The 27,690-nt window shown below is 50.9% G+C and overlaps 3 protein-coding genes across 5 annotated transcripts in view; 1 reads left to right on the forward strand and 2 right to left on the reverse strand.

The window, feature by feature from the left end:
• The window catches only part of SCN8A (sodium voltage-gated channel alpha subunit 8), a 217,714-nt gene extending 203,193 nt beyond the window's left edge, over window positions 1-14,521 (forward strand). Inside the window, exon 27 of the mRNA XM_054444133.2 lies at window positions 11,009-14,521. Within this exon, the coding sequence (XP_054300108.1) occupies window positions 11,009-12,156 (1,148 nt within the window). The 3' untranslated portion in view covers window positions 12,157-14,521. The remainder of the gene's footprint in view (window positions 1-11,008) is intronic.
• Window positions 14,522-18,595: 4,074 nt separating this feature from the next.
• On the reverse strand, window positions 18,596-20,576 carry TMDD1 (transmembrane and death domain 1). Its single transcript, XM_054444138.2, has one exon. It carries the CDS (start codon window positions 19,641-19,643, stop codon window positions 18,678-18,680), a length of 966 nt encoding a protein of 321 aa, XP_054300113.1. The 5' UTR covers window positions 19,644-20,576; the 3' UTR covers window positions 18,596-18,677.
• A 1,137-nt stretch (window positions 20,577-21,713) lies between these two features.
• The window catches only part of FIGNL2 (fidgetin like 2), a 31,454-nt gene continuing 25,477 nt past the window's right edge, over window positions 21,714-27,690 (reverse strand). For 2 of the 3 annotated variants that reach the window (XM_063646969.1, XM_063646968.1), the window contains one exon: window positions 21,714-27,188. In XM_063646969.1, coding sequence (XP_063503039.1) covers window positions 25,216-27,177 — 1,962 coding nt within the window. In that variant the 5' untranslated portion in view covers window positions 27,178-27,188 and the 3' untranslated portion in view covers window positions 21,714-25,215. The remainder of the gene's footprint in view (window positions 27,189-27,690) is intronic. The other variant, XM_054444135.2, reaches the window with a different exon arrangement.

Below are 27,690 nucleotides of genomic sequence, written 5' to 3' on the forward strand. Positions count from 1 at the left end.
TGCTACAACCTAAAAGTGTTGGGGGGATGGTGTCCTGGCAGGCAGGCAGCAGGAAATGCCACCCTGTTGATTGCCCTCCCAAAATGTTTCCTTGCCTTCCTGAAAGGCATCTTGTGTGATAAAACTCAGCCTTAGTTCCAGGTAAGTTTGACTCATTTACACTAGAGAGAGTGCTCGAGACCCATGGGACCAGCCCCAGAGCTCCAGTGGCCATGCTGGGCCTAGTGCAGTGGTTATAAGGTACCAGAAGGCAGGGGTCTCCCCTTGGCCCATGCCACCCTCTAGTTCTGTCCTCCAGAGCAGCATGTCCAAAAGTGTGATGATATGTGGAACACTAATCCTATGCATTTCTCCCCAAGAAAAGAATCTTGTAAGGAAATTACTTTAGGTAACACTGCCTTTAATTTTCCTTTGAGGGTTCACAGTGCACATTACTGAATTCTCTTGGAAGTCCTACAGTAAAGAATTCTGGGCCGGGTGCAGTGGTGCATGCCTGTCATCCCAGCACTTTGGGAGGCCAAGGTGGGCAGACAGCTTGAGCCCAGGAGTTCCAAGACCAGCCTGGGCAACATGATAAAACTCTTATCTCTGAAAAAAAAAAATGAGCCAGGCATGGTGATATGTGCCTATAGTCCCAGTTACTTGGGAGGCTGAGGTGGGAAGATTGTTTAAGCCCAGGAGGTCAAGGCTGCAGTGAGCTGAGATCACGCCATTACACTTCCTAGATGACAGAGAGAGACCTAGTCTCAAAAATAAAGAATTCTGTTTAAATGTAACATAGCATCCCACCTTTATTAGACCACAGTTTCCTTTTTTTCAGTAATAATAATGATAGCTCATATTTAAATGGAACACATTATGTGCCGGATACCATAATAAGTGCTTTAAATATGTTAATTCATATAATCGTCTCAACAAACCTCTAAGAATCCTGAGGAACTGAGGCACAGAGAGGTTCCCAAGACATTTGGCTGGTAAGTGAGCAAGTGGGGGTTCAAGCCCAGCCCCCTGGCCTCAAGTCCATTCTCCTAATTTCTCACAAAACACACTTTGGACAATGCTACCCTTGTCCACTGCTCTTGAAACTTTCCTGGCCACTCATCGTTGAGTGACACAGAAAATCCACAGACCAAATCATGCCCCCTATTTTCAAATGGTATTCTAAAAACAGGAAGATGTTTTTGATGATGGGGATTTTTATTAATCATTAATTTGTTCAGAAACAAAAGTATAGAAATCATCTTTTTAAAGTAAGAAATGTATTAGAGTTTTCTAGAGGGACAGAACTAATAGGATAGATGTATATATGAAAGGGAGTGTATTAAGGAGAACTGACTCACACAATCACAAGGTGAAGTCCCACGATAGGCCATCTGCAAGCTGAAGGGAGCCAGTAGTGGCTCAGTCTGAGTCCCAAATCCTCAAAAGTAGGAAAGCTGACAGTGCAGCCTTTGGTCTGGCCAAAGGCCAGAGAGCCCCTGGCAAACCACTGGTGAAAGTCCAATAGTCTAAAAGCTGAAGAACTCAGAGTCTCATGTTCGAGGGCAGGAAGCATCCAGCGTGGGAGGAGATGAAGGCCGGAAGACTCAGCAAGTCAGCTTCTTCCATCTTCTGCCTGCTTTTTCTAGCTGAGCTGGCAGCCGATTAGATGGTGCCCACCCACATTGAGGGTGGGCCTTCCTCTCCCAGTCCACTGACTCAAATTAAAAGTAATGGCAAAAACTGCAGTTACTTTTGCACCAGCCTAATCTCTGGTAACACTTTGCATCCTTCAGTCCAATCAAATTGACACTTAATATTAACCATTACAAGTCCACCCCTTGCCAACTTGAACCCGTACACATCTCCTGAAATCATACTTAATCTCTAAATAAATACAATAATAAGGTCCTAATTATGCCTAACATAATACAGCTATCCTTCGTACAACCAGAAGCGCACTAATCCTTAACCTGAATGCTATTACATAAAGTTAACAACACTTAAATGCTGAGACGAAGTCAACAAATCTTATGTCACATGATAAAGGAAAAAGAAAAGAACTAAAATGAAGATATTTTCCTAGTACAAGTGTATACATGCACAAACATGTTCTTAAAAAAATAAGGAGGAAATACTCATGACAATTAATAGTCTTCATTTCTGCAACTGGTCATGTGGTCGTAGCTGGTACTGATGACTACTTTCTACTACTCATTCTATATTCACTTTGCCTTCAGCAAGCACCACAGCTGGTTGTGGTTATTTACCTCGTGGAGTGACCCAAATCTTCATCCCTAAAGGGTTTGGGGCATTTGTAGTCCTACCTGGATTGGGCTGTTGTAGTTTCCCATTGACCTTAATCACAGGGCATGCTAATACTAAGAGATGCCCTAAGGGATCTCCTGAATTCCATGCATACTTTTCCATACCTCCATTGTGGAGCAGTAGACTGATTTCATCTTGATAGTCTGGGTCAGTCACCCCAGCCAACACTATAACTCCCTTCTTAGACTGTTGACTTAGAGGTAGCCCAAAGTGGCTAGGTGGCCATCTTAACTTCAGGTTTAATGGAATCATTGTTATGTCTCCTAATGACAGCATTCCTCCCTCTGGAACCTTAGTTCCAGTTCTAGGCCAGCAGAACATAATGTCGCAGGAACAGGAAGCAAAAATTTTGCTAGCCGGTCACTAGGGGTGATGGGGAGTGGTCCCACTTCCATTTCCACCCCTTGATTCCTGGACCCATGAATCCTGGCTATGGGAGAAACAGTACCATATATTGGACACTGATTCAGAGCATACATGGCCTTCTGGAGAACTTTGCCCCAGCCCTGCAAAGTATTATTACCTAGTTGGCATTGTAATCATGACTTCAAAAGGCCATTCCACCATTCTATCAATCCAGCTGCTTCAGGATGATGGGGAACATGGTAAGACCAGTGAATTCCATGAGCATGAACCCACTGCCACACTTCCTTATCTGTAAAGTGAGGGCCTTGGTCAGAAGCAATGCTGTGTGGAATACCATGACAGTGGGTAATGCATTCCATGAGTCCACAGATGGTAGTCTTGGCAGAAGCATTGCATGCAGGATAAGCAAACCCATATCCAGAGTAAGTGTCTGTTCCGGTGAGGACAAACCGCTGCCCTTTCCATGATGGAAGAGGTCTGATATAATCAGCCTACCACCAAGTAGCCGGCTGATCACCCCGAGGAATTGTGTCATATTGAGGGCTCAGTGTTGGTCTCTGCTACTGGCAAATTGGACACTCAGCAGTGGCCATAACCAGGTCAGCCTTGATGAGTGGGAGTCCATGTTGGTGAGCCCATGCGTAACCTCCATCCCTGCCACTATGGCCACTTTGTTCATGGGCCCATTGGGCAATGACAGGGGTGGCTGGGGAAACAGGCTGAGTGGTGTCCACAGAATGAGTCATCCTATCCACCTGATTTTTAAAAGCCTCCTCGGCTGAGGTCACCCTTTGGTAAGCATTCATGTGGGACACAAATATCTTCACAGTTTTTGACCACTCAGAGAAGTCCATCCACATACCTCTTCCCCAAATTTGTCACCAATCATGCTTCTTTGAAGTCCCTGACCATCCAGCCAAACCATTTGCTACAGCCCATGAATCAGTATATAATCGCACATCTGGCCATTTCTCCTTCCATGCAAAGTGCACAGCCAGGTGCACTGCTTGAAGTTCTGCCCACTGGGAAGATTTCCCTTCACTGCTGTCCTTCAGGGATGTCCTAGAAAGGGGCTATAGTGCTGCAGCTGTCCACTTTTGGGTGGTGCCTGCATTTCGTGCAGAACCATCTGTAAACTAGGCCCTAGTCTTCTCTTCTTCTGTCAGTTGATCATAGGGAACTCCCCATGAGGCCATCTGTGCAGGCTCCGGGAGAGAAGGCAGGCTGGCAGCAGTGGGGACCATGGGCGTTTGAGCTACTTCCTCATGTAACTTACTTGTGCCTTTAGGACCTGCTCGAGCCCAATCAGGTGCATACCATTTCCATTTGATGATGGAATGCTGCTGTGCGCACCCAACTTTATGGCCAGATGGGTCAGAGAGCACCTAGTTCATGAGAGGCGGTTCAGGTCACATGGTAACTGGGTGACCCATGGTCAAACGTTCAGTTTCCACCAAAGCCCAGTAACAGGCCAAGAGCCGTCCCTCAAAAGGCGAGTAGTTATCTGCAGAAGATGGCAGGGCCTTGCTCCAAAATCCTACAGACCTCCTCTGTGATTCACCTATGGGGGCCTACCAAAGGCTCTTAACAGCATCCCTATCTGCCACTGACACCTCAGCACCATTGGATCTGCTGGGTCATATGGCCCAAGTGGCAGAGCAGCTTGCACAACAGCCTGGACCTATTGCAGAGCCTTCTCCTGTTCTAAACCCCACTCAAAACTGGCAGCCTTTCAGGTCACTCAATAAATGGGCCGGAGTAACACACCCAAATGAGGAATATGTTGCCCCCAAAATCCAAATAGGCCCACTAGGCGTTGTGACTCTTTCTTGGTTGTAGGACGGGCCAAATGCAACAACTTATCCTTCACCTTAGAAGGAGAATATCTTGACAGGCCTGTCACCACTGGACCCCTAGAAATTTCACGGAGGTAGAAGGTCCCTGAATTTTAGTCTGATTTATTTCCCATCCCCTGGCACGCAAATGTCTCACCAATTAAGTCCAGTGTGTTTGCTACTTCTCGCTCACTGGGTCCAGTCAGCATAATGTCATCGATGTAATGGACCATCATGATATCTTGTGGAAGGGAAAAGCGATCAAGATCTCTGCGAGCAAGATTATGACACAAAGCCAGGGAGTTTATATACCCCTGAGGTAAGACAGTAAAGATATATTGCTGGCCTTGCCAGCTGAAGGCAAATTGCTTCTGGTGGACCTTATGGACAGGAATGGAGAAAAAGGCATTTGCCAAATCAGTAGCTGCATACCAGATACCACGAGATGTGTTAATTTGCTCAAGCAATGAAACCACATCTGGTACAGCAGCTGCAATTGGAGTCGTCACCACTTGGTTCAGCTTATGATAATCCACTGTCGTTCTCCAAGATCTATCTGACTTCTGCACAGGCCAAATAGGAAAGTTGAACAGGGATGTGGTGGGAATCACCACCCCTGCATCTTTCAAGTCCTTGATGGTGGCACTAATCTTTGCAATCCCTCCAGGGATGCAGTATTGTTTTTGATTTACTGTTTTTCTAGGTAGAAGCAGCTCTAATGGCTTCCATTTGGCCTTTTCCACCATAATAGGCCTCACACTACCAGTTAGCCAATATGGGGATTCTGCCAGCTGCTAAGTATGTCTGTGTCAATTACACATTCTGGCACTGGGAAAATGACCACAGGATGAATCTGGGACCCACTGTAAGTCAGACCTGAGCTAAAACTTCATTAATTACCTGACCTCCATAAGTCCCTATTCTAACTGGAGGACCACAGTGATGTTTTGGGTCCCCTGGAATCATTGTCAGCTCAGAGCCAGTGTCCAGTGTCCAGTAGTCCCCGAAAGGGGACCAGTTACCCTGGTAAAAGGCCGGAGGTCTCCTTGGGGAAGCATGGGAGAAAGATTAGCAGTATAAATTGTCGGTAGTGTAGTGGGGTCCTTCCTCAAAGGGACCAGGCCTCCCCTTTATTCAAGGGGAATATTATTCTGGGTCTGTATACTGGTTCGAGTCTGGAAATTGGTTGAGGGGGCATGATTCTCTTTTTTTATAATTCAAATTAGCCTTTTGTCCACTTGACCTGGAAGTTTTCTGCTTACACAAATCAAGAAGAATGTAATAGGCTTCCTATCAATTTCACTTCTAGAAACACCATGATTAATTAGCCAATGTCAGAGCTCTACACTAGTCAGACTATTCTGAATGCTGCTTTGCCTCTGCTATCCATTATGGTAGCTACGCCCACCTTGCCTTTGACAGTTGAGTGCCCCCACTCAGCCCCTGCCACCTTGGGATCCAGTTATTCCCATTGCATTTAAATTATCCAGTTAAGTGACTGCAGTTCCCACTGTAAGATCTGGCATACAGGGAAGAGCAATCACAGAGCTCTTCAAGGATGCAGGTGCTCCCCTCACGAATCTGTTTTGCAAGGTATTAGTGAAGGGTATGTCTTCTGGACCCTACCAGTTGGGATGAGTAGGTCTAAGTTGACTAATCCACTCTAGCATTCCAGTCTCCCTAAGCCTGTGGATCCCTTCCTCTACATTAAACCAAGGGAGATCAGGCATTTCCAGCTTACTCACAGTGGGCCATCTTTTGATCCATGTTTCAGCTAACCAAGCAAATAAACTATTAGAACCTTTTTAACTCCCCGAGCTGCGATACTAAATACAGAATCCCTGCTTAGTGGGCCCATATCAATAAATTCAACCTGATCCAACTTTATGTTCCTTCCACCATTGTCCTACAACCTTAATATCCATTCCCATACCTGTTCTCCAGATTTCTGCTTATACAAATTAGAGAACTCCAGCAGGCCAGGCGCCATAGCTCATGCTTGTAATCCCAGCACTTTGGGAGGCTGAGGGGGGCGGATCACTTGAGGTCAGGAGTTCAACACCAGCCTGGCCAATATGGTGAAACCCCGTCTCTACTAAAAATACAAAAATTAGCTGGGCATGGTGGCTTGTGCCTGTAATCCCAGCTACTTGGGAGGCTGAAGCACAAGAATCACTTGAACCCAGGAGGTGGAGGTTGCAGTGAGTGGAGATTGCATCACTGCACTCTAGCCTGGGTGACAGAGCAAGACTCTGTCTTAAAAGAAAAAAAAGAAAAGAAAAAAACTCAAGCAGTTCTTTTGGAGTGTAGCTCATCTCATGAGTCACACTCTGAACCTCACCTCTAGGGACCTACCATGACTTGAGTCTAGTTACAGGTCTAGAAACAAACAGGGGTGTTGGGGGTGGGTTCAGAGGAGAATCAGCATTGTCTTGCCTGGCAACTGCCTCAGGGGAGACCACTGTTGCCTCAAGCATTGCAGGGTTAATCTCAGACAAATGTGGAAAGGCTGGTGGCAGCCTGGGTGGGGGAAGGGATATTGCCACCACTGGGGGTGAGGAGGCTGTTTCCTCTGGCAAAAAAGGCTGTCAGAGTTTACAAGCTCAGTGTCCCCAGCTTCATCAGGGTCCTCCCACACATCCCTATTCCAAGTTGCAGGGTTCCCATTCTTTTCAATCAGTGCCCTCACTTTAACAATAGATACCTAGGGAGGCTACGCACGCACCTTTCCTTGCAGGCCAGCCACTTGCATGGTAAGAGCTTGTGTCTGACTTTCCGCAATTTCAGCCATTTGTCTACGGGAGATAAGACTCAGGGAAATCTTAGAAGACTTGAGGCTCATTATGTGCTCTGGAGCTGGGAGTTAGAATCCCTGAGCTCATCCTTTTCTTTCATTACTTTCTCCAGTGAACTTAGGGGAACCAACCAACTTCATTATATTCCTTGGTTCTCCACATATGGTCAAAGGTATTACGTATAGAGTCACTAAACTCCTTGCCTCTCAAGAACGACGAATCAGGAATATCAAATACCATCTATTTTGCATAACTCTCTAAACAGTTCACACCAGGGACTATCAGTGTTCTCCATACTATCAGAAGTAGAGTCCTTAGCATTTTCGGGTCGAATCAGATTAAGCAGCCAACTCCAGAAACCCCAAAACCAACTAAAGAAATCTATCTTTAAAATTCTGTTCCTCTAGACCCACTCCTGGTACCAAAATCTGTCAGGGTTTTCTAGAGGGACAGAACTAATAGGATAGATGTGATCTCACATGATCACAAGGTGAAGTCCCACAGCAGACCAGCTGCAAGCTGAGGAGCAAGGAAGCCAGTAGTGGCTCAGTCTGAGTCCCAAATCCTCAAAAGTAGGGAAGCTGACAGTGCAGGCTTTGATCTGTGGCCAAAGGCCTGAGAGACCCTGTAAAACCACTGGTGTAAGTCCAAGGGTCCAAAAGCCAAAGAACTTGGAGTCTGATGTTCCAGGGCAGGAAGCATCCAGCGCGGGAGGAGATGAAGGCCGAAAGATTCAGCAAGTCAGCTTCTTCCACCTTCTTCTGCTTGCTTTTTCTAGCCGAGCTGGCAGCCAGTTAGATGGTGCCCACCCACATTGAGGGTAGGTCTTCCTCTGCCAGTCCACTGACTCACATGTTAATCTCCTCTGGCAACACCCAGAAACAATGCTTTGCATCCTTCATTCCAATCAGGTTGACAATATTAACCATCACAAGGAATTGGGGTAAAACTAGCTCTGAAACCACCTACAGTACCCCTTAAATGGTGTTTCTACTGCCTACATTACTGTCTGCCCCATTTCTCTCCCTTTTTCTATGGGGACAAACACACATTCATCCTTCAAAACCTACCTCAGCCATCATCTTCTCTCTGAAGCCCTACTTGCCCACCATATATGGGCTACAAGTATCACATATACTTGAATATGTATTACATAACCTGACTTCTTTGGTCACTGGTTATGATTTAATTGAGAAGCTGAGAAATCATCATGGGTGGGTCCTGGCTAAGGTAGAGATTTTCTTGAAGGCTCAAATATCCCATGGAATTCTAGCTCCTGAAGAGGCTCCAAGAGGTTACCTGACCCGCTCTCTGAACTTACTGCATCTTGTCTTTTCCTGAAAAGCTAAAATTCTTCAAAGGGGATTCTGTAGCCTTCTGCAGTTAACTGCCCCAGTATTTATACATTCTTATGATTGAGAAATGTTTCCTTAAATTAAATCCCTCATGTCAGCTGAAGCTCCCATTTTCTTGTTAGTGCCTGGACGATAAGAGAAGGTACTGAACGAAGAGAACATGTCAGTGCCTTCCCTTCGGTTGTCATTTCCCAGACTTTTCGACTCCTCTTCCTTCCTTCTGTGGCCGCTCATTTGGGTCCCCTCATTGCTCTGTAGCTTTAAAGAACAAGTGGCCTGGTTGAGGTGAATCCCTGGATGAATATAACTACAAAAAGGCTCTCCGATTTGTACACTTTCACCTTCTGCCTTTATATCCTAATGCCTTGGCATCTTTACCTGCTGATACTGGTTTCTTTTTCTCTTCTCTTTTTTTTTTTTTTTTTTTAAGACAGAGTCTCTGCCTGTCGCCCAGGCTGGAGTGTGATCTCAGCTCACTGCAACCTCTGCCTCTGCCTCCTGAGTAGCTTGGGTTACAGGCATGCGCCACCGCGCCCGGCTAATTTTTATACCTTTTTTTTTTTTTTTTTTTTTTTGAGATGGAGTCTCACTCTGTCGCCCAGGCTGGAGTGCAGTGGTGTGATCTCGGCTCACTGCAACCTCTGCCTCCTGGGTTCAAGTGATTCTCATGCCTCAGCCTCCTGAATAGCTGGAATTACACTTGGCTAATTTTTGTATATTTTTAGTAGAGACTGGGTTTTGCCATGTTGGCCAGGCTGGTCTTGAACTCCTAGCCTCAAGTGATCTGCCCACCTCAGCCTCCCAAAGTGCTGGATTACAGGCATGAGCCATTGCGCCCAGCCTGATACTGGTTTCTGATTCACGACTTGCAGCACAAAAATCTATCAGCTCAGAGTTGAAAGTCACTCCTGAGAGTCCCTTTAGTTTTCTAGGCTAGTTTAGTAGACTAGGGAGGTAGGGCTATGGGAAACCAAAGATGTTTTTTCAGAGCAAAGAGGAAGATACTTTGAAAATTGCTAGCATTAGAGAATAAGTAAGACATCAAAGTTAAAGGATAATGAGGTCATGAGGTGTAGCCAGGACCTCTCATTTATTGTTTGTGGATATGGAAATTTGATTCCATTGTGGAGAGTATCAGTAACATCTTGGAAAATCATATGTGCACAAATCTGGGAAAAAAACTAATCATTCTTGAGTAGAAAAACAAGTAAATGAGGACCTATTCATAAAAGGGAATACCACTCAATTGTTAGAATGAGTAATCTAAAATTATTTCAACACGAGGGATCAATCTCACAATTCTAATGTTAAATCTCAAAAACAAGGTAGAGACCTAAATAGATGGACCTCAGAAGACAAATACAGCCTGGATGTGGCAGTTCACACCTGTAATCCCAGCACTTTGGGAGGCTGAGGAGGGAGGATCGGATTGCTTGAACCCAGGCATTCAAGACCAAGCCTGGGCAACATAGCAAGACCCCCATCTCTACAAAATATTTAAAATAAATAAATAAGACAGATACAGTATGATTTCCTAACCATAGTAGGAAATTATATATATATAGGATTCTTACATAGTAAATCTATAAAGGCACACACTAGAATGATACATACCATCTTCAGCATTGTGGATGCTTCATCTGGGAATGATGAAAGAGGAAGAAAAATTGGTAAAATGCTATCCTCTATTAAATCTGTGTTCCATCCCAGTTACTCAGGAGGTCTGAGGCAGGAGGATCACTTGAGCCCAGGAGTTCAAGACCAGCCTGGGCAACATAGCAAGACCCCATCTCAAAACAAAAAACAACAACATCAAAAGACAAATTTGTGTGTTATGTGTGTTAGGCACATAGGTGTCTATTTTATTGTTTACTTTCCTATATGTTTAAAATGTCACTTTTTTTTTTTTTTTTTTTTTGAGACAAGAGTCTTGGTCTGTCGCCAAGGCTGGAGTGCAGTGGCACGATCTCGGCTTACTACAACCTCCACCTACCAGGTTCAAGCGATTCTTGTGCCTCTGCCTCCCAAGTAGCTGGAATTACAGATGTGCACCACCACGCCCAGCTAATTTTTTATTTTCAGTAGAGACAGGGTTTCACCATGTTGGCCAGGCTGGTCTCCAACTCCTGACCTGAAGTAATCCACCTGCCTTGGCATCCCAAAGTCCTGGGATTACAGGCGTGAGCCCCCGTGCCCAGCCAAAATGTCACTTTTTGAGAGTTCAGACCGAATAGTAAGGCACTTATTCTGCAAAGCCCTTTGAACCTAAGGGTTCCACAATGCCAGGTAAAAAAAAGAGAAAGGATGTCTCCAATCTCAATAACATAACTTCTTCTATTCTTCTTCTTAGGAATGTTCCTGGCAGATATAATTGAGAAATACTTTGTTTCCCCAACCCTATTCCGAGTCATCCGATTGGCCCGTATTGGGCGCATCTTGCGTCTGATCAAAGGCGCTAAAGGGATTCGTACCCTGCTCTTTGCCTTAATGATGTCCTTGCCTGCCCTGTTCAACATCGGCCTTCTGCTCTTCCTGGTCATGTTCATCTTCTCCATTTTTGGGATGTCCAATTTTGCATATGTGAAGCACGAGGCTGGTATCGATGACATGTTCAACTTTGAGACATTTGGCAACAGCATGATCTGCCTGTTTCAAATCACAACCTCAGCTGGTTGGGATGGCCTGCTGCTGCCCATCCTAAACCGCCCCCCTGACTGCAGCCTAGATAAGGAACACCCAGGGAGTGGCTTTAAGGGAGATTGTGGGAACCCCTCAGTGGGCATCTTCTTCTTTGTAAGCTACATCATCATCTCTTTCCTAATTGTCGTGAACATGTACATTGCCATCATCCTGGAGAACTTCAGTGTAGCCACAGAGGAAAGTGCAGACCCTCTGAGTGAGGATGACTTTGAGACCTTCTATGAGATCTGGGAGAAGTTCGACCCCGATGCCACCCAGTTCATTGAGTACTGTAAGCTGGCAGACTTTGCAGATGCCTTGGAGCATCCTCTCCGAGTGCCCAAGCCCAATACCATTGAGCTCATCGCTATGGATCTGCCAATGGTGAGCGGGGATCGCATCCACTGCTTGGACATCCTTTTTGCCTTCACCAAGCGGGTCCTGGGAGATAGCGGGGAGTTGGACATCCTGCGGCAGCAGATGGAAGAGCGGTTCGTGGCATCCAATCCTTCCAAAGTGTCTTACGAGCCAATCACAACCACGCTGCGTCGCAAGCAGGAGGAGGTATCTGCAGTGGTCCTGCAGCGTGCCTACCGGGGACATTTGGCAAGGCGGGGCTTCATCTGCAAAAAGACAACTTCTAATAAGCTGGAGAATGGAGGCACACACCGGGAGAAAAAAGAGAGCACCCCATCTACAGCCTCCCTCCCGTCCTATGACAGTGTAACTAAACCTGAAAAGGAGAAACAGCAGCGGGCAGAGGAAGGAAGAAGGGAAAAAGCCAAAAGACAAAAAGAGGTCAGAGAATCCAAGTGTTAGAGGAGAACAAAAATTCAATATTATACAGATCTAAAACTCGCAAGTGAAAGATTGTTTACAAACTTCCTGAATATTATCAATGCAGAACAGCTGTGGAGACTCTAACCTGAAGATCTATACCAAACGTCGTCCGCTTACCACGCAACACAGCTGCATCTTGAGCAGTGACCTGCCAAGGGCAAAGGACCCCGCTCCCTAGACTTACAGATTTTCTAATGCTTGGGCAGGTGGTTACTGCATGTTCCACATCAGTCAATGCAACTTAGGACAAAACTAACCAGATACAGAAACAGAAGAGAGGCTGCCGGGACCAGCATATTTCCGTTGCAGCCAAATGGATTTTATTTTTTCATTTTATTGATTCTCAGAAGCAGAAAGCATCACTTTAAAAGTTCGTTTGTTCATGCAAACTATATTTGCATTCTTACATTAGTTAAGCTAAGCAGCAAAAAGAAAACACACACACACACACACTCACATTTAGCCCATGTCATTAAATTGTCAGTTTCTTTGACATAAAGCGCATCTTCTCCACATGGGCTTCACGTGGTTTGGAGATGGGTGGGGGAAAACAATCAGGTTTCTTCAGGCTGAGGAGGACTTGCTCAGGCCGATTCCAAACATTGTGCTCGTTCAATGCGTAGAAATGATTTGCATGATGGCATGCCGTGATCAGAAGTCATGCATGAGATCCATACACCACAGGACACTACTAATCTAGTCCCTTGCATTGGGTCAGCCTTTGGACAGGACCCAGCCCTGCACCGTTCACTGTATTTGGAGAAAATGGTAAGAGTTCCATACCGGCTACAATTCTTTATTATGAGTTCTTAAAAGTCCTTCATACACCTTCTGGGTAGGGAAACAACCAACTAATTGACTAACACCACCACCAACAAAAAACAAACCCAATCCAACAAGCAGATGGATCCGTTGCGTGTATATGTTTAACAGACATCTCTAACATACAGCCATTGTTGCACATTTTGCAAGATGAACTATTTAATGCTGCTCTGTGTCCAGTACATGGGGGAGACTTTGATCCCAAATGGCTTGTACTATTTATGTCACTGTAAAACCAAATCCTAGGGCTAAAAAAAAAAATTCATTTGTATCTTGCAATATTTATGATGATCGTTTAGCCTTCATACTGGAGAACTGACACTTATTTGGGGTAGAGATAAAAGTGCTATTCAAAGTAGCACCAGTTATCTCTAGGGGTAATTTGGGGAACTTAAAACGACCTTTCATTGGGAGTTATGGGGTGCTCATTTCATTTCGTATCATGTCCTCTGCATTGTGGCTTTCTCCAGGCATCGGTTGATACCGCGAGGGGTTCAGATATTCTGAACTGACCTCTCTCTTCTGCAGAGGGGTCGTCGCGTACTCACACACTGCATGGCTCCCCCTGCCTCCATCACATTTCTCCACTGAGTAGGGCTTCCCTTGCCCACAGAGGTGGGTGAGGGTAGCAGCATTGGGGTTACGGCTGTGGTTTCTTTCATTTATTATTAGAATAATAGTCACTGGTGGGACCTGAGGTAGAGATGGAGCCGCCTCTGAACCAAGCCCACTTGGTTTCTTTACTGCACTGGTTTTCATGAGAAAGCAATTTAATATTAATTCTTTAGGATGTTCCAGCTTCCCTCAGTGCATTCCCTTGCAGCCAGTTTTGCTATCTGCTTAGCGACCTGCCCATTGTCATTGAAGTGTGGCTTCTGGGGGAGCGTCATATCTTCCATTCCATCTCCTGCTTTAGGAAAGACAGTTTTTAGTCCAGGGGTTTCTCACCTAATGACTGGATTTCAAAGCCAAGATGCTGCAGTTGAATGTGTCAGGAAGTCTATACAAAGAGTGAAAAGAGACTTTAGCATGTGAACCAAATCAAAATAAATTCTTCCTGAACCATACACTAGAGGGGGAAGAAGAACCAACCCATAATCAGACACACCGATCTGCCTTGCAGTAGAAGCACTTTGAAGGTAATTTCACAGTCCACCTGACTAGTTTTGCATAGAACAAACCACAGTAAGTCGGTAAGCAGAGCTTTCTATCTTGTTGGACCACTAGAAACTCTGTCCAGCTCTCTAAAGCCTGCTTCTGCAGCAGCATCCGTAGAATTTTTGTACTACACCCAATACCAGACTGGGAAGGCCTATCTTTCAGTGACCCTGCTAACTGCTAGGATGAATGTATAGTAACATGTACAGGCTACATTGTAAACAGCACAAAACAGAAGCTGACATGTGTGGTTATTCTTTTTAAGAGAATTATAAATACTGTAATATATAATTTTATTTTATTGGCATGCCTTTTTGTAAATACAAATTATTAACTTATTAAATAGGAAATGGCTTCTGGCTTATGCCATTGTCATGTTTATTTTTATTTTTTATACTTTTCTTTCTTCTTAGAACTTAGATGCTGTCAGCCAATGTACATCCCCAAACCAGACAGACAGACAAAAAATTTTTTATTGCTAATGGTCTTTTCCAAAACAACAAAAAATATATATTTTTGTTCCAATGTGCAATAAATTCTAACCACGTCTATGCAAGATTTGGCTAAACTTAATAATTGTTCTTAGGTCTTGAGATGGGCAACAGAGCTGTAAGATCCCGCCAAGTACACCATGTGCTCATGCTAGTGATGTCATTAAGCTACTAGAGCATAGTGATGAGATTTTTCTGAGATCTAACCGTTTCCCTCCGCTAGCTCCTGACCCCAGCCCAGCAGGCTGTCTCCTCAGTAACACATGGGCCTTGGTATCTGGCACCCATCAGCCAGCCTCACAGGAAAGAAGCCACCTCCACTGTATTTGAAGTTTCACTTTTTAAAAAAAAACTTTTCCCACCTTTTTATCCTTCACCCACTGTCCTTCCACCTGCTCACTCACTCACTCTCTCACCCATCCTGCTCCACACTTCTTTGGTAGTAAATGACACCATCACCAGCAGTTTACACCCGCAGTTAACAGGCATTGAACTGAAAGAATCAGCGATGACGTTTTTGTGCATCTTCGCTGAGTGGGTAAGTGGCAATGCTTTGCCAAATATTAACGAAGCCAATCAAAAAGCAGCGCAGCCACAGTATCACTGCACATATATATATAGATATATAAATATAATATAAATATTTATTTTTTGTAGCCAGGTCCTTGGTGCAGTATTTATACTCCACAATCCACCTTTTAAAAAAAGGACAAAAAGCAAAAAGATGTGTGATGCTGTTAATTTAAAACGCAGAGCCAAAGCCACTGAGCAGCAGCTGACATGGTTGCTGGTTTGTGTGTGAAAAACATTTTCCCCCTCTTCTTTCCTTAACCTCCTTGTTGCTTAGTATGAGGAGACTCTGTAATTTAAAGCAGAGGACGAGAGGAGGAAGAAACTTCCATGTTAACATGGCCTCTCACTCCTTTCTAAACGAGCCACTTTTGGTGTCAGAAGTTGACTGGAGAGAGATAAACAAACTCCCAGTCAAAACCCCTAAAGCGACAGTGCCCAGAGTTCTTTTATTTTTTGCTGCAACCAACGTAAACCTGTAAAAGATCAACCGTGAAGATTAGTGTATTAGTGAATGCATGGAGGCCAATGCTGCCCTAATGAGACGTGATAAAAAGTCCATCACTCCTCTAAGCCAAAAGGAAACAAAATAAAAATGACCCTTTTTACTGTACAAGGGAAGCCTGTCTTGGTGTGTTTGTTGCTTGACTATCCCAATTCTTGAGTCCTGGGAGAGGTCTGGGAATTGGGACCTTAGCACATTTGGGGAAAGGAGGGGAATGGAGGGAAGAGAAATCAAAGGGGCTCTCGGAAAGTTCTGGCTAAGAAGGAGAGATTGGAAGAAAAGCAAGGTCCTGACCCCCCAGATCCCCACTCACCCATTGCATGTGGCATTCCCCACTACTGGCCGGTGCTTAGAGGCCCATAAAACCTCTCTTCACCTAATCCACCTGGCAGAGCCCTCAGAGATGACGTCAGCCAACCCAGCTGGACTGGCCTTACTTCTGCCTTTTTCGCCTGTATGTTAAAAAAAAAAAAAACCTATCCCCATGCCTCAAAGCTAGGCCATGCGCGATGCCCAACAGCCTCCACTCTGCAAGCTCCTACCAGGCCCTGCCCTCCATCGCCCCAGACAGGCCCACAGACGAGGGCTGGTCTCCTTCACATTTGTGTGGGGGTGGGGGCACCCTTCCTCTTCCTTCTCTCCCTGTCCCCCTTTGGGGACATCCCCCTCTAGGCCTAGGCCATGTCTCCTGGTTCAGGAACACTCTCTCAGGAGGATCTCGAAGTGCCCACTCTAGTCCGCTCCAGAAGCTCCACTCTGGAGCGAGATGGCTGGTAGGTCAGTCCCCAACCTCCTCCCCTCGGCCCCCAGCCTCCAGGCCTGCTGTGGAGGTGAGATCGCCATGGGTCATGACTTTGTGACTTGAGTCCTGGGCATCTTCTGTAATGATGCCTCTTTCTTTTCTCAGATGTTGCCCACAGTTTAGCAAAAAGCTTCGTTCATTTTCAGGTACCCCCCCACCCCCTAAAGAATTGGCTGCAACTTGCCAGCCAGGGGGACATCAGGAGAGAAGAGGAAGTCTGGGTTGGGAGGGGCCCAAGTTTTGCAACAGAGTTTCCATTGTTCAGCTCTGTGCTTTCTTGGATTCCAAGATTACCAAGATTTCCTCCATTAAAACTCCTGAGACACCCCCTGTCCCTGCCCCCTACTGCTGTTTGCTGTACATAGAGGCTAAGTGGGGTGGGGTGGGTGGGTGTGCACATGTGGTGTGTGTGTGTGTGTGTGAAGAATGTATATAGGTAAAGGGGAGTGTGGTCCAGTGGTTCCAGAAAAGGGACGGAACTGTGTTCTATCCCTAGCTTGACCGCTGGCTCGCTGTGTGGCCTTGGGCAAGTCACTTAACCTCTTTGTGCCTCAGTTTCCCCGTCTGTAAAATGGGGATAATAATACTGACCTACCTCACAGGGGTGTTGTGAGGCTTTAACTAAATGTTTTGTAAAGCGTTTTGAGATACAGAGGCAAAGGCGCTAGGGAAGGGCAAAGTATTATTGGACTTAAGGAAGCTGAAATGGTACCATAAATGCTGCTATTCTGAGAGCCATTTTAAACTGCACTGCTCCAACCACCCCCGCTTCTCATCACCAGGACAGCAGGTCAAGAAAATGTCTTTCCTTTCACTTGCTTCTGGGGTTTGTGATTATTCAAGACAATTTTTTCCCCTTGCTGTATCTCCTTCCCTCACCTCCTCGACTTGTTCCCTGTTCTGTTTATGCGGAAATGGCAGAAATGCTTGAGAAATGAGAATGTGTAAGTGGATTGGAAGTTTATAGTATGAAATTTCAATTTTACTTTGTACTGTACATCTTTTTACTTTAGAATTTGCAATAAACGGTTACGTCAATCTTGTTTTCAACTCTCCTCTTGGACTGGCCTGTCATTCTGTCATTGCCCTCACACTGAAGCCCAAGGTGGACAGGCGCCACCACCTCGCAGGACCCGACTCTGTCCTGTGGCGGGGACAGAGTCTGCGTGAGGGCTCACCCCGGCTCAGCCCCTTAGCTGGGCAGGCAGTGCCCTAGCCACTCCCAGGTGTGTGGGAAAGGTTTGGGACTCCACTCAGCATGTCAGGAGGCCTTGCCTGGGGGGGCAGCACCTTGGAGGCGGCGCCCTGCACATGGGCACACCCCTCTCTAGTGGTGCTGCCTCTGCACACTCCAGCAGAGCCCCAGAGTAGCCCCGAGGGGGAGCTGCACATCTTGTTCTGGTCCCCATCATGTTTTTCAAGCCCCTTATTGCGCACACACCATTCCTTCTGGAGCTCAAACTTTCAGGTCAGACGGCCGTAGGTTCGAGAACATGACTACGCCACTAACTAGCTGTGGCCGAGTTTCCGCATGTGTGATGGAGCCAATACCCTCCTCCTTGGGTTTTGAAGAGTACATCAAATAATGTATGTAACTGGTTAGCATGAGGCCTGGCACACAGTACTCAATAAGTGGTAACTCTTCGTGGAAGAATAATTGCAAGATAAAAAGGAATCTGCCTGGCGCGGTGGCTCACGCCTGTAATCCCAGCACTCTGGGAGGCCCAGGCGGGCGGATCACTTGAGCCCAGGAGTTGGAGACCAGCTTGGCCAACAAGGCGAAACCCCGTCTCTACTAAAAACACAAAAATTAGCGGGGCGTGGCTGCGCACACCTGTAGTCCCAGCTACTCGGGAGGCTGAGGCAGGAGAAATCGCTTGAATCCTTGAACCCGGGAGGCGGAGGTTGCAGTGAGCAGAGATCGCACCACTGCCCTCCAGCCTGGGCGACAGAGTGAGTCTCTGTCTTACCAAAAAAAAAAAAAAAAAAAAAAAAAAAAAAAAAAAAAAAAGCTAAGCTGACAAGAATTCGGTGCACCTGCCACCTTGGGAGCCTGGTACCTGAGACCCTCTTCCACCGGCAGTCCCACGAGCTTTGCTGCTCCCTTCCAACGGATTAACAAACTCTCTGCCCTTTCGGTATTTCATAACGTTTATAAACCATCCAAAGCACCACTGTCCCAAGACTGTGCTCCCATTTTACAGCTGAGGGCAAGGGCACTGTGAGGTGAGGGAGAATCTGGCCCATCTGCAGCCCAGGCCCCCGGGGGCGCGCGCCGCTCTTTAAGAAGGAGTGGCTTTGTTTCCCACCAGCCCTGCACCGTGGCGAGCGGGCCGGGGCTGCCGGGCCACGCCCGGTCGCCGTCGCCGCCGCCGCCGCCGGTGATCCACAGCGTGAGCAGGACGAGCAGCGCCCCGGTGCCCAGCGCCCCCACGAAGCCGGTGAGGAGGCCGAGCGCCAGCGGCCCCGCCCAACCCATGGGGCTCCGCTCGTACAGGGGCTGCGGCAGGCGCTCCACGATCAGCTGCAGGGCGTCCCAGTCCGGCGCGGGGACCGCGGCGCGCCGGGGGCGCGGGGCCGGAGCAAGGGGCACGCGGGCGGCGGCGCCGGGCCGCGGCAGGAAGCGCTGCCCGAACTTGCGCAGCTGCAGCGTCGCCTGCTGGTGGAGGTTCTTGCCCAGCTCCCTGGCCACGTCTGGGCGGCCGCTGCGCCGCAGGGCCCGAGCCAGGCGGTCCCAGGACAGGGACGCGGCCTGGGGGGCCAGCCAGGCCGCCAGCGCCTCCCGGCAGCCGTCGGACACCTCTCCAGGCCCGGCTACCCTGCCCGCCGAGTCCTCGGCCGCCTCTCGCCGCCGCCGCCGCCGGCTCGGAGACCCCGACGTGGTGTTGAGCGGCTCGGGCCGCGCCAGCCGGTCTTCAGAAAGCCGGGACAACTCGGTCTCCACGTCGGGCTCCGGCGCCTCCAGGAGCGACCGGAAATGGCCGCACTCCTCCGGGGTCAGCAGCTCGGCCAGACGGACGGCCGCGTGAGGGCCCATAGCGTCCACGGCCCCCGCCGGAGCCAGCGCCCAAACCCAGAGCGCCAGGACCAAGGCGCCCGCCAGAGTCCGCGCCGCCATCCCTGGCGGGAACCAGGGACCGAGGACTGTGCGGGGACGGGGACGGGCTCCGAGCGCCGGCGATGGGGGAGGGGTTCCGAACGCCCGCGGATTGTGGGAGGAAGGAGGCTCCGAACACTCGGGAAGCCTAGTGGAGGAGGGGACTGGGGACGAGGGGGCTGCCAACACCCAGCGACGGAGACGGGGACTCCGACATGGCACTTGTTGGAGGGTCTCACAAAACTCAGGAACTGGGGTAAGAGGGCTTGCAACACCCAGGAAGGGGGTTCTCAGCCCCCCAGGAAGCTAGGATTCTGGGCCTTTACATTGTAGCTCCTGCCCTAGGCCTCCTAATAGCCACTAATACCTCAAACTGAACAAGTTACCAACATCTCTTCTAATTCATGTACTCCCCAACCGCTCCCCTCTTTACGAGAAGCCCTAGGCCCCTTGCTCTCCATTAACTTCGATATTCAATCAATTCCTACATTCTCTTTTTTTTCTTTTCTTTTTGTGAAGATGGGGGTCTTGCTGTGTTGCCCAGGCTGGTCTCCAACTCCGGCCTCCGCCTCTGCCACCACCTCCCAAAGTGCTGGGATTGCAGGAATGAGCCACCGTGCCTGGCCTCAATTCCTAAATTCTCCTGTCTACCAAATACTAAAGTTTAGTATTTATTAAATGAATCCATCATCCCATTCCCCCACTCCGGTGCTAGTCCAGACCCTCCTCCTCTCTTGCTGGTCCTCCCGCCCCCATCCCTGCCCCCCCGACACTGGGGCCCTGCCTACCTGCACTTATTCCATTTCCCCCAAGGAAGCTTGGCTCTGGCTCTCCTTCTGATCGCGGCCTGCACTACTCCTGCTGTCAGGCGCCTTTGGGAAGCCCTCCCTGACTCCGAGTCACACCCCTTAGTGGTGTCCCCATTAGGGACTCCTCCTATCTGCCCCACAGCACACTGCAGCTCGGCGTTTTTACTGTCTCCCCCCGCTAGACTGCAAGGTCCATACATTGTCCCCATGGCAACTAGAGCATAATAAGTGTTCAGTAAAGATTTGTTGAGTCAATGTGTGAATTCTTTGTTTTTTTAAGAGACAGGGTCTCCCTCTGTTGCCCAGGCTGGTCTCAGAACTCCTGGGCTCAAGGGATCCTCCTGCCTCAGCCTCCCAAAGTGCAAGGATTACAGGCATGAGCCACGAGGCAGGGCCATTGTGTGAATTCTTAACTTGCAAATCAGTCCTGTCCTCAGCCCCCTAAACTCCCACAAAGGCTTCATCATTGAGCCCCAGCTCCTAACAGGGCATGGAAGGCCCTCCATAGTGAGGTCCCCGCTGACTCCTCCAGCCTCACTCCTCCGATTCCTGCCCTCACTATCTTGTAACACATCAACACTCGTGGCACAGCACGTAAGATGCAGTTTCCAGCCTCCATATTTTGCCCAGCTATCCCCCTCCCCTCCCGGGTAGGAAGTTTTCCTGACACCCCACCAAGACCACCACAAGTCAGAATCTTTTCTGGGCATTCTTTTTGTTTGTTTGTTTTGTTTTGTTTTGTATCAGAATCTCCGTCACCCAAGCTGGAGTGCAGCGGCATGATCTCGGCTCAGTGCAACCTCTGTCTCCCAGGTCCAAGTGATTCTCGTGCCTCAACCTCCTGAGTAGCTTGGACTACAGGTGTGCACCACCATGCCCAGCTAATTTTTGTATTTTTAGTAGAGACTGGGTTTCACCATGTTGGCCAGGCTGGTCTCAAACTCCTGACCTCAAGTGATCCGTCCACCTTGGCCTCCCAAAGTGCTGGGATTACAGACGTGAGCCACCGCGCCCCCAGCCATTTCTTGGCATTCTGAAGATAACCTGTGCATCCTCCACCAGGGCACTCATCTGGAAATTAGAGGATTTATTCAAGAAACATCTATTCAATGTCTTCTATGTACCAGATAATTGCACTAGGTGTATGAATATAAAGACTAATTTGATGTGGTCCCCCACCCCCAGCAGCTTTATCCAGTTGTATTTTTAAATGATCAATTTCTGAGCTTTTCCCACCTAGACATGGGCTCCAGGAATAGCAGCTGTGCTTGACCCCTTCTGTATCCTCAGTGCCAGGCCCAATGTCTGCACACAGTAAGGTGCAAAATAGAGGAGTGGGGGCAGGTGGGTTTAGACCTGCAAGGGCTGAGAGGCTTGTGGTAATGGACTCTGGGGCAGTGCCTTAGAGCCCCCACCTCCAGGCACACTCACATTCGTGTCCTCTTTGCTTTGCAGGGTCTCCCTGGTGCTCACTCTGCCTCCTGTATGTGTGCAGTGAGCCATAGCAGGGAGCCTGGGTGCGCTACTCCCCTGTGCTCTTGCGCATGCTCAGCAATCTTGCCTACAGTATTCAAGGACCTAGGAGTTGTGGGTCCAAATCTCTCACTGGCATCTCTACAGAGCTTTTTCGGCAAGTGTTGCTAGGTTGTTCAGTCTCCCAGTTTATGATGAGCTGTCACAGACAGAGTTATGGGACTGATGGATGGGGGGATGGTAGACAAAGGACACCACGTGACCTGAAACATTGGAACTCGGCCGTCTCCACACCCCGCCCTCTGCCCACTTTATCTCCACTGAGAATGGAATACAAGTATAACCCTAGCTCTATTCAGTGAAGGCTGCTGCAGGTTCTGGATGGCTCCTCCCTCTCTTCAGCAACCCCCTTCCTCCATGCATTCATTTCTTCACTCATTCAACAAACATGTGAGCCCTTCCTTGTCCCCCTACTTTGTGGCTCTGGGGATACAATGAGCCTGCCCCAGTGCTGAATGTCAGAGCTCAGAACGGCAGGAAGGCCCCTTACCCATGGCTTCTTCCCCACAGCCTCAGTGCCCGTTCCTGTAGGTACTCACTGTATCACAGTGAGTCACAGGAATCCTTGCTCCTTGTTACTAAGGGATTAGGAACACCCTGCCCGGGGCACCGGCATACCCACGTGTCCAGACATCTCCCAGAGGACTCCCACATCCCACTGCCCCCAAGAAATCTTCTGCAAACCACATGTCATCACTTTAATACTGTGTAATACTTTCTTTTAAAATACAGTCTCTTCTGAGGTAGACAGACCACAACTGCAGAGCATCGTCAGACAGGAGATAAATACGTCCATGTACAACACGCAGCAAAATGAGGTAGAAATGGTTACAGCGGGAGGAGAGGATCCCAGCCCCAGTCTGGGTAGAGGAAGGGGAGAGGCCAGCTCAGAAGTCACCCTCCCCACTCCCTGCCCCTGGATTCTTTGGTATGCCTCCCCCCAACATTACCAGAGCTGGACCGGCCCCTTCCCCTACCTGCCCCAGAGCCCATGAGGTAGGTGCCACTAGGCTGGAGGCAGTCTCCTTGTGCAAAGCTCCCCAAGCCTGGGGAACAGGAGGAGCCTAGTAGAGGAAGCGGTGGGGACTCCACCTCCCAGAGCTCCCTGCCTCTTGAAGGGAAGGCTGGGATCCCACCCCAACTTCCCTGACACCCTCCACCCTCCCACCCCCCAGTACATACACACCTGAGAGAGAACCCCTCACTCCTTGCTCCCTCCGAGGGTCTTTTGCAGCCTGCGGCTGTGACCCTGCAGCCCACTGCTTCTGAGGCACCAAAGCCCTGCGGGCGGCTGGCTCCAAAGAGGGGGTCAGAAAGCAACAGGGGGAGGGGAGGGGGTGAAACAGAGCAGCCTTCCGGTCAGCACTCCTAGGCCAGCACAGGCCCTGGGTGCCAGGGCCCCTGAAAGGTCCCCCCCAGACACCCTCCCAGCCAGCGGGGGAGGCAGCAGACTCTAAGAAATGCACGGGCAGGCAAGGAACTGCACAGAAGGCTGAGGTGGGAGAGAGAAAAAGTGGTGGTCGGGGTGGGGGGGGCATGTCCCCTGCTTTGGACAAAGATCAGAGTTGTGAAATGGGCTGGGGGGTGGTGGGAGCAAACTGCTAAAGCCTCATCAAGGGAAAATTGGTGGGAAGGAGAGAAATATGGTTCTCGGAAGGGTTCCAAGCCTAGTGGAAATTTCAGGCAGGACTGAGACTAAGCCCCCAAGGTCAGAGGAAACACCCCTGCCCATCTCCCTCACCCTCTCCCAGCCCTGGAGCTCCAGACCTAGGACTCCGGGGGAATGGGGAAGGCACATTTCCTCACAGAGCCCCCCAAGTAAGGGATGCTCACTCTTCCTCAGAGCCTCCAGCAGAGGCGGCTGAGGTCCAGTAGCTGATTTTGTGGCCAGACTGTCTACCCAGATGGAATCCTCCTAGCATAAGTCACTGGGGACCTCTGCCAAGGCAGGGCCAAGGGACATGACCTTTCTGGAGACTTTCTGCTTAGGTCACCTTCCCATTTGGGCCCTCCCAGCCTACTTTCTGGGTCTCAAGAAGGAATTGGGCAAGGGCATCCTAACTCTGGATAGCCCTTCACAGAAAACACTCAGCGGAGGGGTTGGGTGGGGCAGGGGGTGGGGAGCAGCAGGAGAGGAATAAGGCCTCCCCTCTCTCAAACCCCACAGCCCACTCCCCAGATTCATGCCTAGGCCTCGGCCCTGGAGAGGAAGCCCTTAGGAATACATTCTGCTTCTGACCAGGAATAGCTGGGGTTTCAGTGAGGCCTCTGGGTCTTCCTCTCCCCTTCCCCTAAGTCTCATTTTTTGAGTCTCTGGGAGAATTTGGTCCCCTGGATGGAGTGGGAGGGGGCGGGGGGACAGGTGTGAGGGGCACACAGGAGAGCAGCCAAAGTCTAACATTCTTTCTGAGGTCAGTTTCTTCCTGAGTTGTCAAAATAAAAAGAAAAACAGCAAATTCTACACATTTTACAAAAATAAGAAGCCTAAAATATGAAACAAGCTATATTTCTGGGATCTCCCCTCAAAAACAAACAAAAAATTCCCCTTCTTTGGGGACTTTTTTTCTTTGATCCCCCTAGACCCTAGGTTTCAGATGGGTAGAGGGGTAACCCTCCTCCTCAGCCCCTGGGCCTCCAGAGCTCCTGCAAAGGGCCACTGCAGTCCAAATAAGAACAGAAGGCAGGGACAGGCATTAAAGCTCAGGGACCAAAAGGCCAGGGACGGTGGAGAGCCAGGGATGGAGACAGAAGCACAGAGGTTGAGGGATAGAGAGCTGGGGAGGGAGAGGCAGGAGAGAAACAGGGCCAGCATGGGGGGCAGGGGTGTCAGCGACAAAACAAAAGGGAGAGAAAGCCAAGAGAATGCAGAGAATGGGGTGGAGAGAGTGAGGGAGAAGGAGGGTGCCATTCAGATAGCGAGGAGACAAAAGCATTGTGGCAAGAGAGCAGGAGTTCCTAAGGCCCCGGGTGCCAGCCCATGCCGGATCTGCCCGGTCCGCCGGGCGGAGATGGCGAGCTTCCAGTCCACAATAAATAGGAAAAACCTGAGTACACGGCGCAAATGGCATCTATCTGCCTGGCAGAAGCATTTTCCTTCCCACGAAAAAAAAAAATCCACCGGCAGACCCCTCCTGTCCCGGATCCCACATTCACCACTCCGGCCCCTGCCAGCTGGGTTTTCAGTGACATCCCTCCCACGCGGAGGCGGCGGGGACGGAGGGACGGCGGCTCCCGCGGCCTCCCCTGCGCGCTCAGTGTCCGGAGCCGTACATTTTGTCCCACTCCACGAACGAGTCCAGTTCCTTGGCAGAGGCCCTAGGGCCCACCTTGGCCAGCGCCGCCTCCAGGTCCTTGTAGGAGACGGGGCGCTGCAGCCCCGGGAGGCCCGCCCCGGCCGCCGCCTGCTGGCACAGCTGCCCCAGTTCGCCCCCAGAGAAGCCCTGCGTGCCCTGCACCAGCGCCGCCAGTTCCCGCTCACTGAGCGCGCAGCCCTGCTGGGCCAGCGCCCGCTGCAGGATCTGCCCGCGGGCCGAGTTGTCGGGCAGCGCCACGTAGAAGCGGAGAGAGAAGCGCCGGCGGGTCGCCTCGTCCAGAGCCGCGGGCCGCGAGGTGGTACCCACAACCAGCACGCCGTCAGCCCCCGCGCCGCAGCCCCCGTCCAGACAGGCCAGGAGCGGCACCTGCAGCGCGCCCCCTGCCGCCGCGCCGTCGTCCCGGGCGGGGAGCAGTGCGTCCAGCTCGCTGATGAGGAGTACGGACGGCGGGCGGCAGCGCGCGGCCGCGAAGGCGGCCTGGAGGAGGCGCGCGCCCTCGGTGGCGCCGGGCGCAGCCAGTGTCGCACCGCGCAGGCGCAACAGCGTGGCTCCCAGCTGCGTGGCGAGGCAGCGGCCCAGCAGCGCTTTGCCCGCGCCACGCGGCCCGAAGAGCAGGACGGTCCGCGGCGGGCGCAGGCTGCCCGGGTAGGCGGGCGGCCTGAGCAGGGGCCACACCAGCTCCTCCTCCAGCGCCGCCTTGAGCGCGCCCTGGCCCGCCACATCCGCCCACTGCACCGGGGGCCCGCAGTCCACCATCTTGCTCGTCACCAGCTCCAGCGCCCCGGGGTCCACGCCTTTGGGAGGCTCTCCCGACGGCACGGCGAACCCCCCACGAGGAGCCGGGGCCCGCTCCGGGAACTTTTCAAAGGGCTCCAGTTGCGGGCCGTAGACAGGGGAGCCCAGGACCTTGAGGGGGACGCCGCCACCGTACTTGCCCGACGCCGCCTCCGCGGCTCCCGGCGGCTTGGCCCGGAACCCGTTGCCCCGACACTCGCCGTTGTCCGCGGCGGGGTAGGAGGCCCCGTCAGCCGCGGGGGCCTTGGCGGGCTCGTACGCGTACTTGCGGTAGCGGCCCTCGGGCCCCTCGTCGGCGGCCTTGCGCTTCAGCGACAGCCCGGATTCGGCGCCCGGCGCGGCCGTGGGGAAGCCATATGCGGTGGGCGGTGCCGGCGCGGGCAGGGGCGTGGGCGCGGGCAGGCCCTGGGTCAGGTAGGGGGCCGGGGGTGGGCCTGGGGGCGGCGGGAGCGCGCCATAGCCGGGCTGCGCTGCGTAGCCCCCTGCGGGATAGTTGTACAGCGGCGCTGAGGGCCCGTACCCCGGAGGCGGTGGGGGCTGCAGGAGCGCGGCCGGGGGCGGCGGGGGCAGCGCGGCGCCCGTCTGTGCGCAGTAACCCGGCGCCAGGTACCCGCCGCCGTAGCCCGCCGCGTACTCGGGCGCCGCCGACGGGCCCCCGCACGTATTGCCGGCGTAGAGGGGTTCAGGGAGGTTCCCGGGTAAAACTGGGGAGCCCCCCAGGGCCCCGGAACCGCCGCCACCGCCCGACTTGGTTCCTGGGAGGCCTTCGTGGAGTGAGGCCAAGGTGTAGGGTGGCTCCGGCCCTGGCCAGGGCTCGGGGTCCCCTTTGGCGCCGTTGAGGAAGGAGGCGTCGCTGTACCCGCCCAGGGCCGGACGCTCGTAGGGAGAGTCCAAGACCCCAGAGTACTTCTCTGCATAGCGCTTTAGGAGGTTGGAGGCAGTGAGGGCGGAGATGTCGTCGTGTGCCCAAGCGTAGTGGCAGCGTTGGCGACCCCCAGGGGGCAACTCCAACTTGTGGGCCGGCGACGGGGTGGTGGAGGAGACGTCCAGGTGCTGCTCTGGCCACTGGTTGAGGGGCTGGGCGTGTTCCGGTGTCCAGTGCATCTTCAACAGAGCTGCGGGCAAGAGACAGGAGGTCTGGTGAGGTCTAGCCACCGAGGACCCAGTGGGCCACTGCTAGCTATAGGCCAGTGCGCCTAGACTGCAGCTTGGACAGGCTGGGCTTCCGGCATCCACCACCTACCGCCCCACTCTCTAGGGGCCCTCCCTCCAGGCACCAAATACACTTCTTATGTCCCAGGATTAAAGTTGTCTGAAAATATTTTCCTCAGCGCCCAAAGGGGTCTGGAAATGATGTGGTTGGCCCTAACTTCACCTTGTAGGCAATGGTTATTATTTTTGTCCTGGCCACTCCAGCCATGTGCTCTGTAGGACACGAGATCCTTACTTTCTAGTGAAGGATCGGACAATGGGCAGGACACCCCAGCCCTCGGAATAGTCAAACTCAGGTGAAGCTCGCTCAGTAAGAGATGTTTGTCACCCACCGTGTGCTGGCCACTACAGAGGCACCAGGGTTATGTAAAGAGATGCATGAGGCCTGCCCAGAGTCCCTGGCCT

This window comes from Pongo pygmaeus, chromosome 10, assembly GCF_028885625.2.
Source record: "Pongo pygmaeus isolate AG05252 chromosome 10, NHGRI_mPonPyg2-v2.0_pri, whole genome shotgun sequence".
Taxonomy (NCBI): domain Eukaryota; kingdom Metazoa; phylum Chordata; class Mammalia; order Primates; family Hominidae; genus Pongo; species Pongo pygmaeus.

Bases quoted from the DNA above. Each gene is read 5' to 3' on its own strand.
- TMDD1 (XM_054444138.2), bottom strand. From the start codon at position 19,643: ATGGCGGCGCGGACTCTGGCGGGCGCCTTGGTCCTGGCGCTCTGGGTT.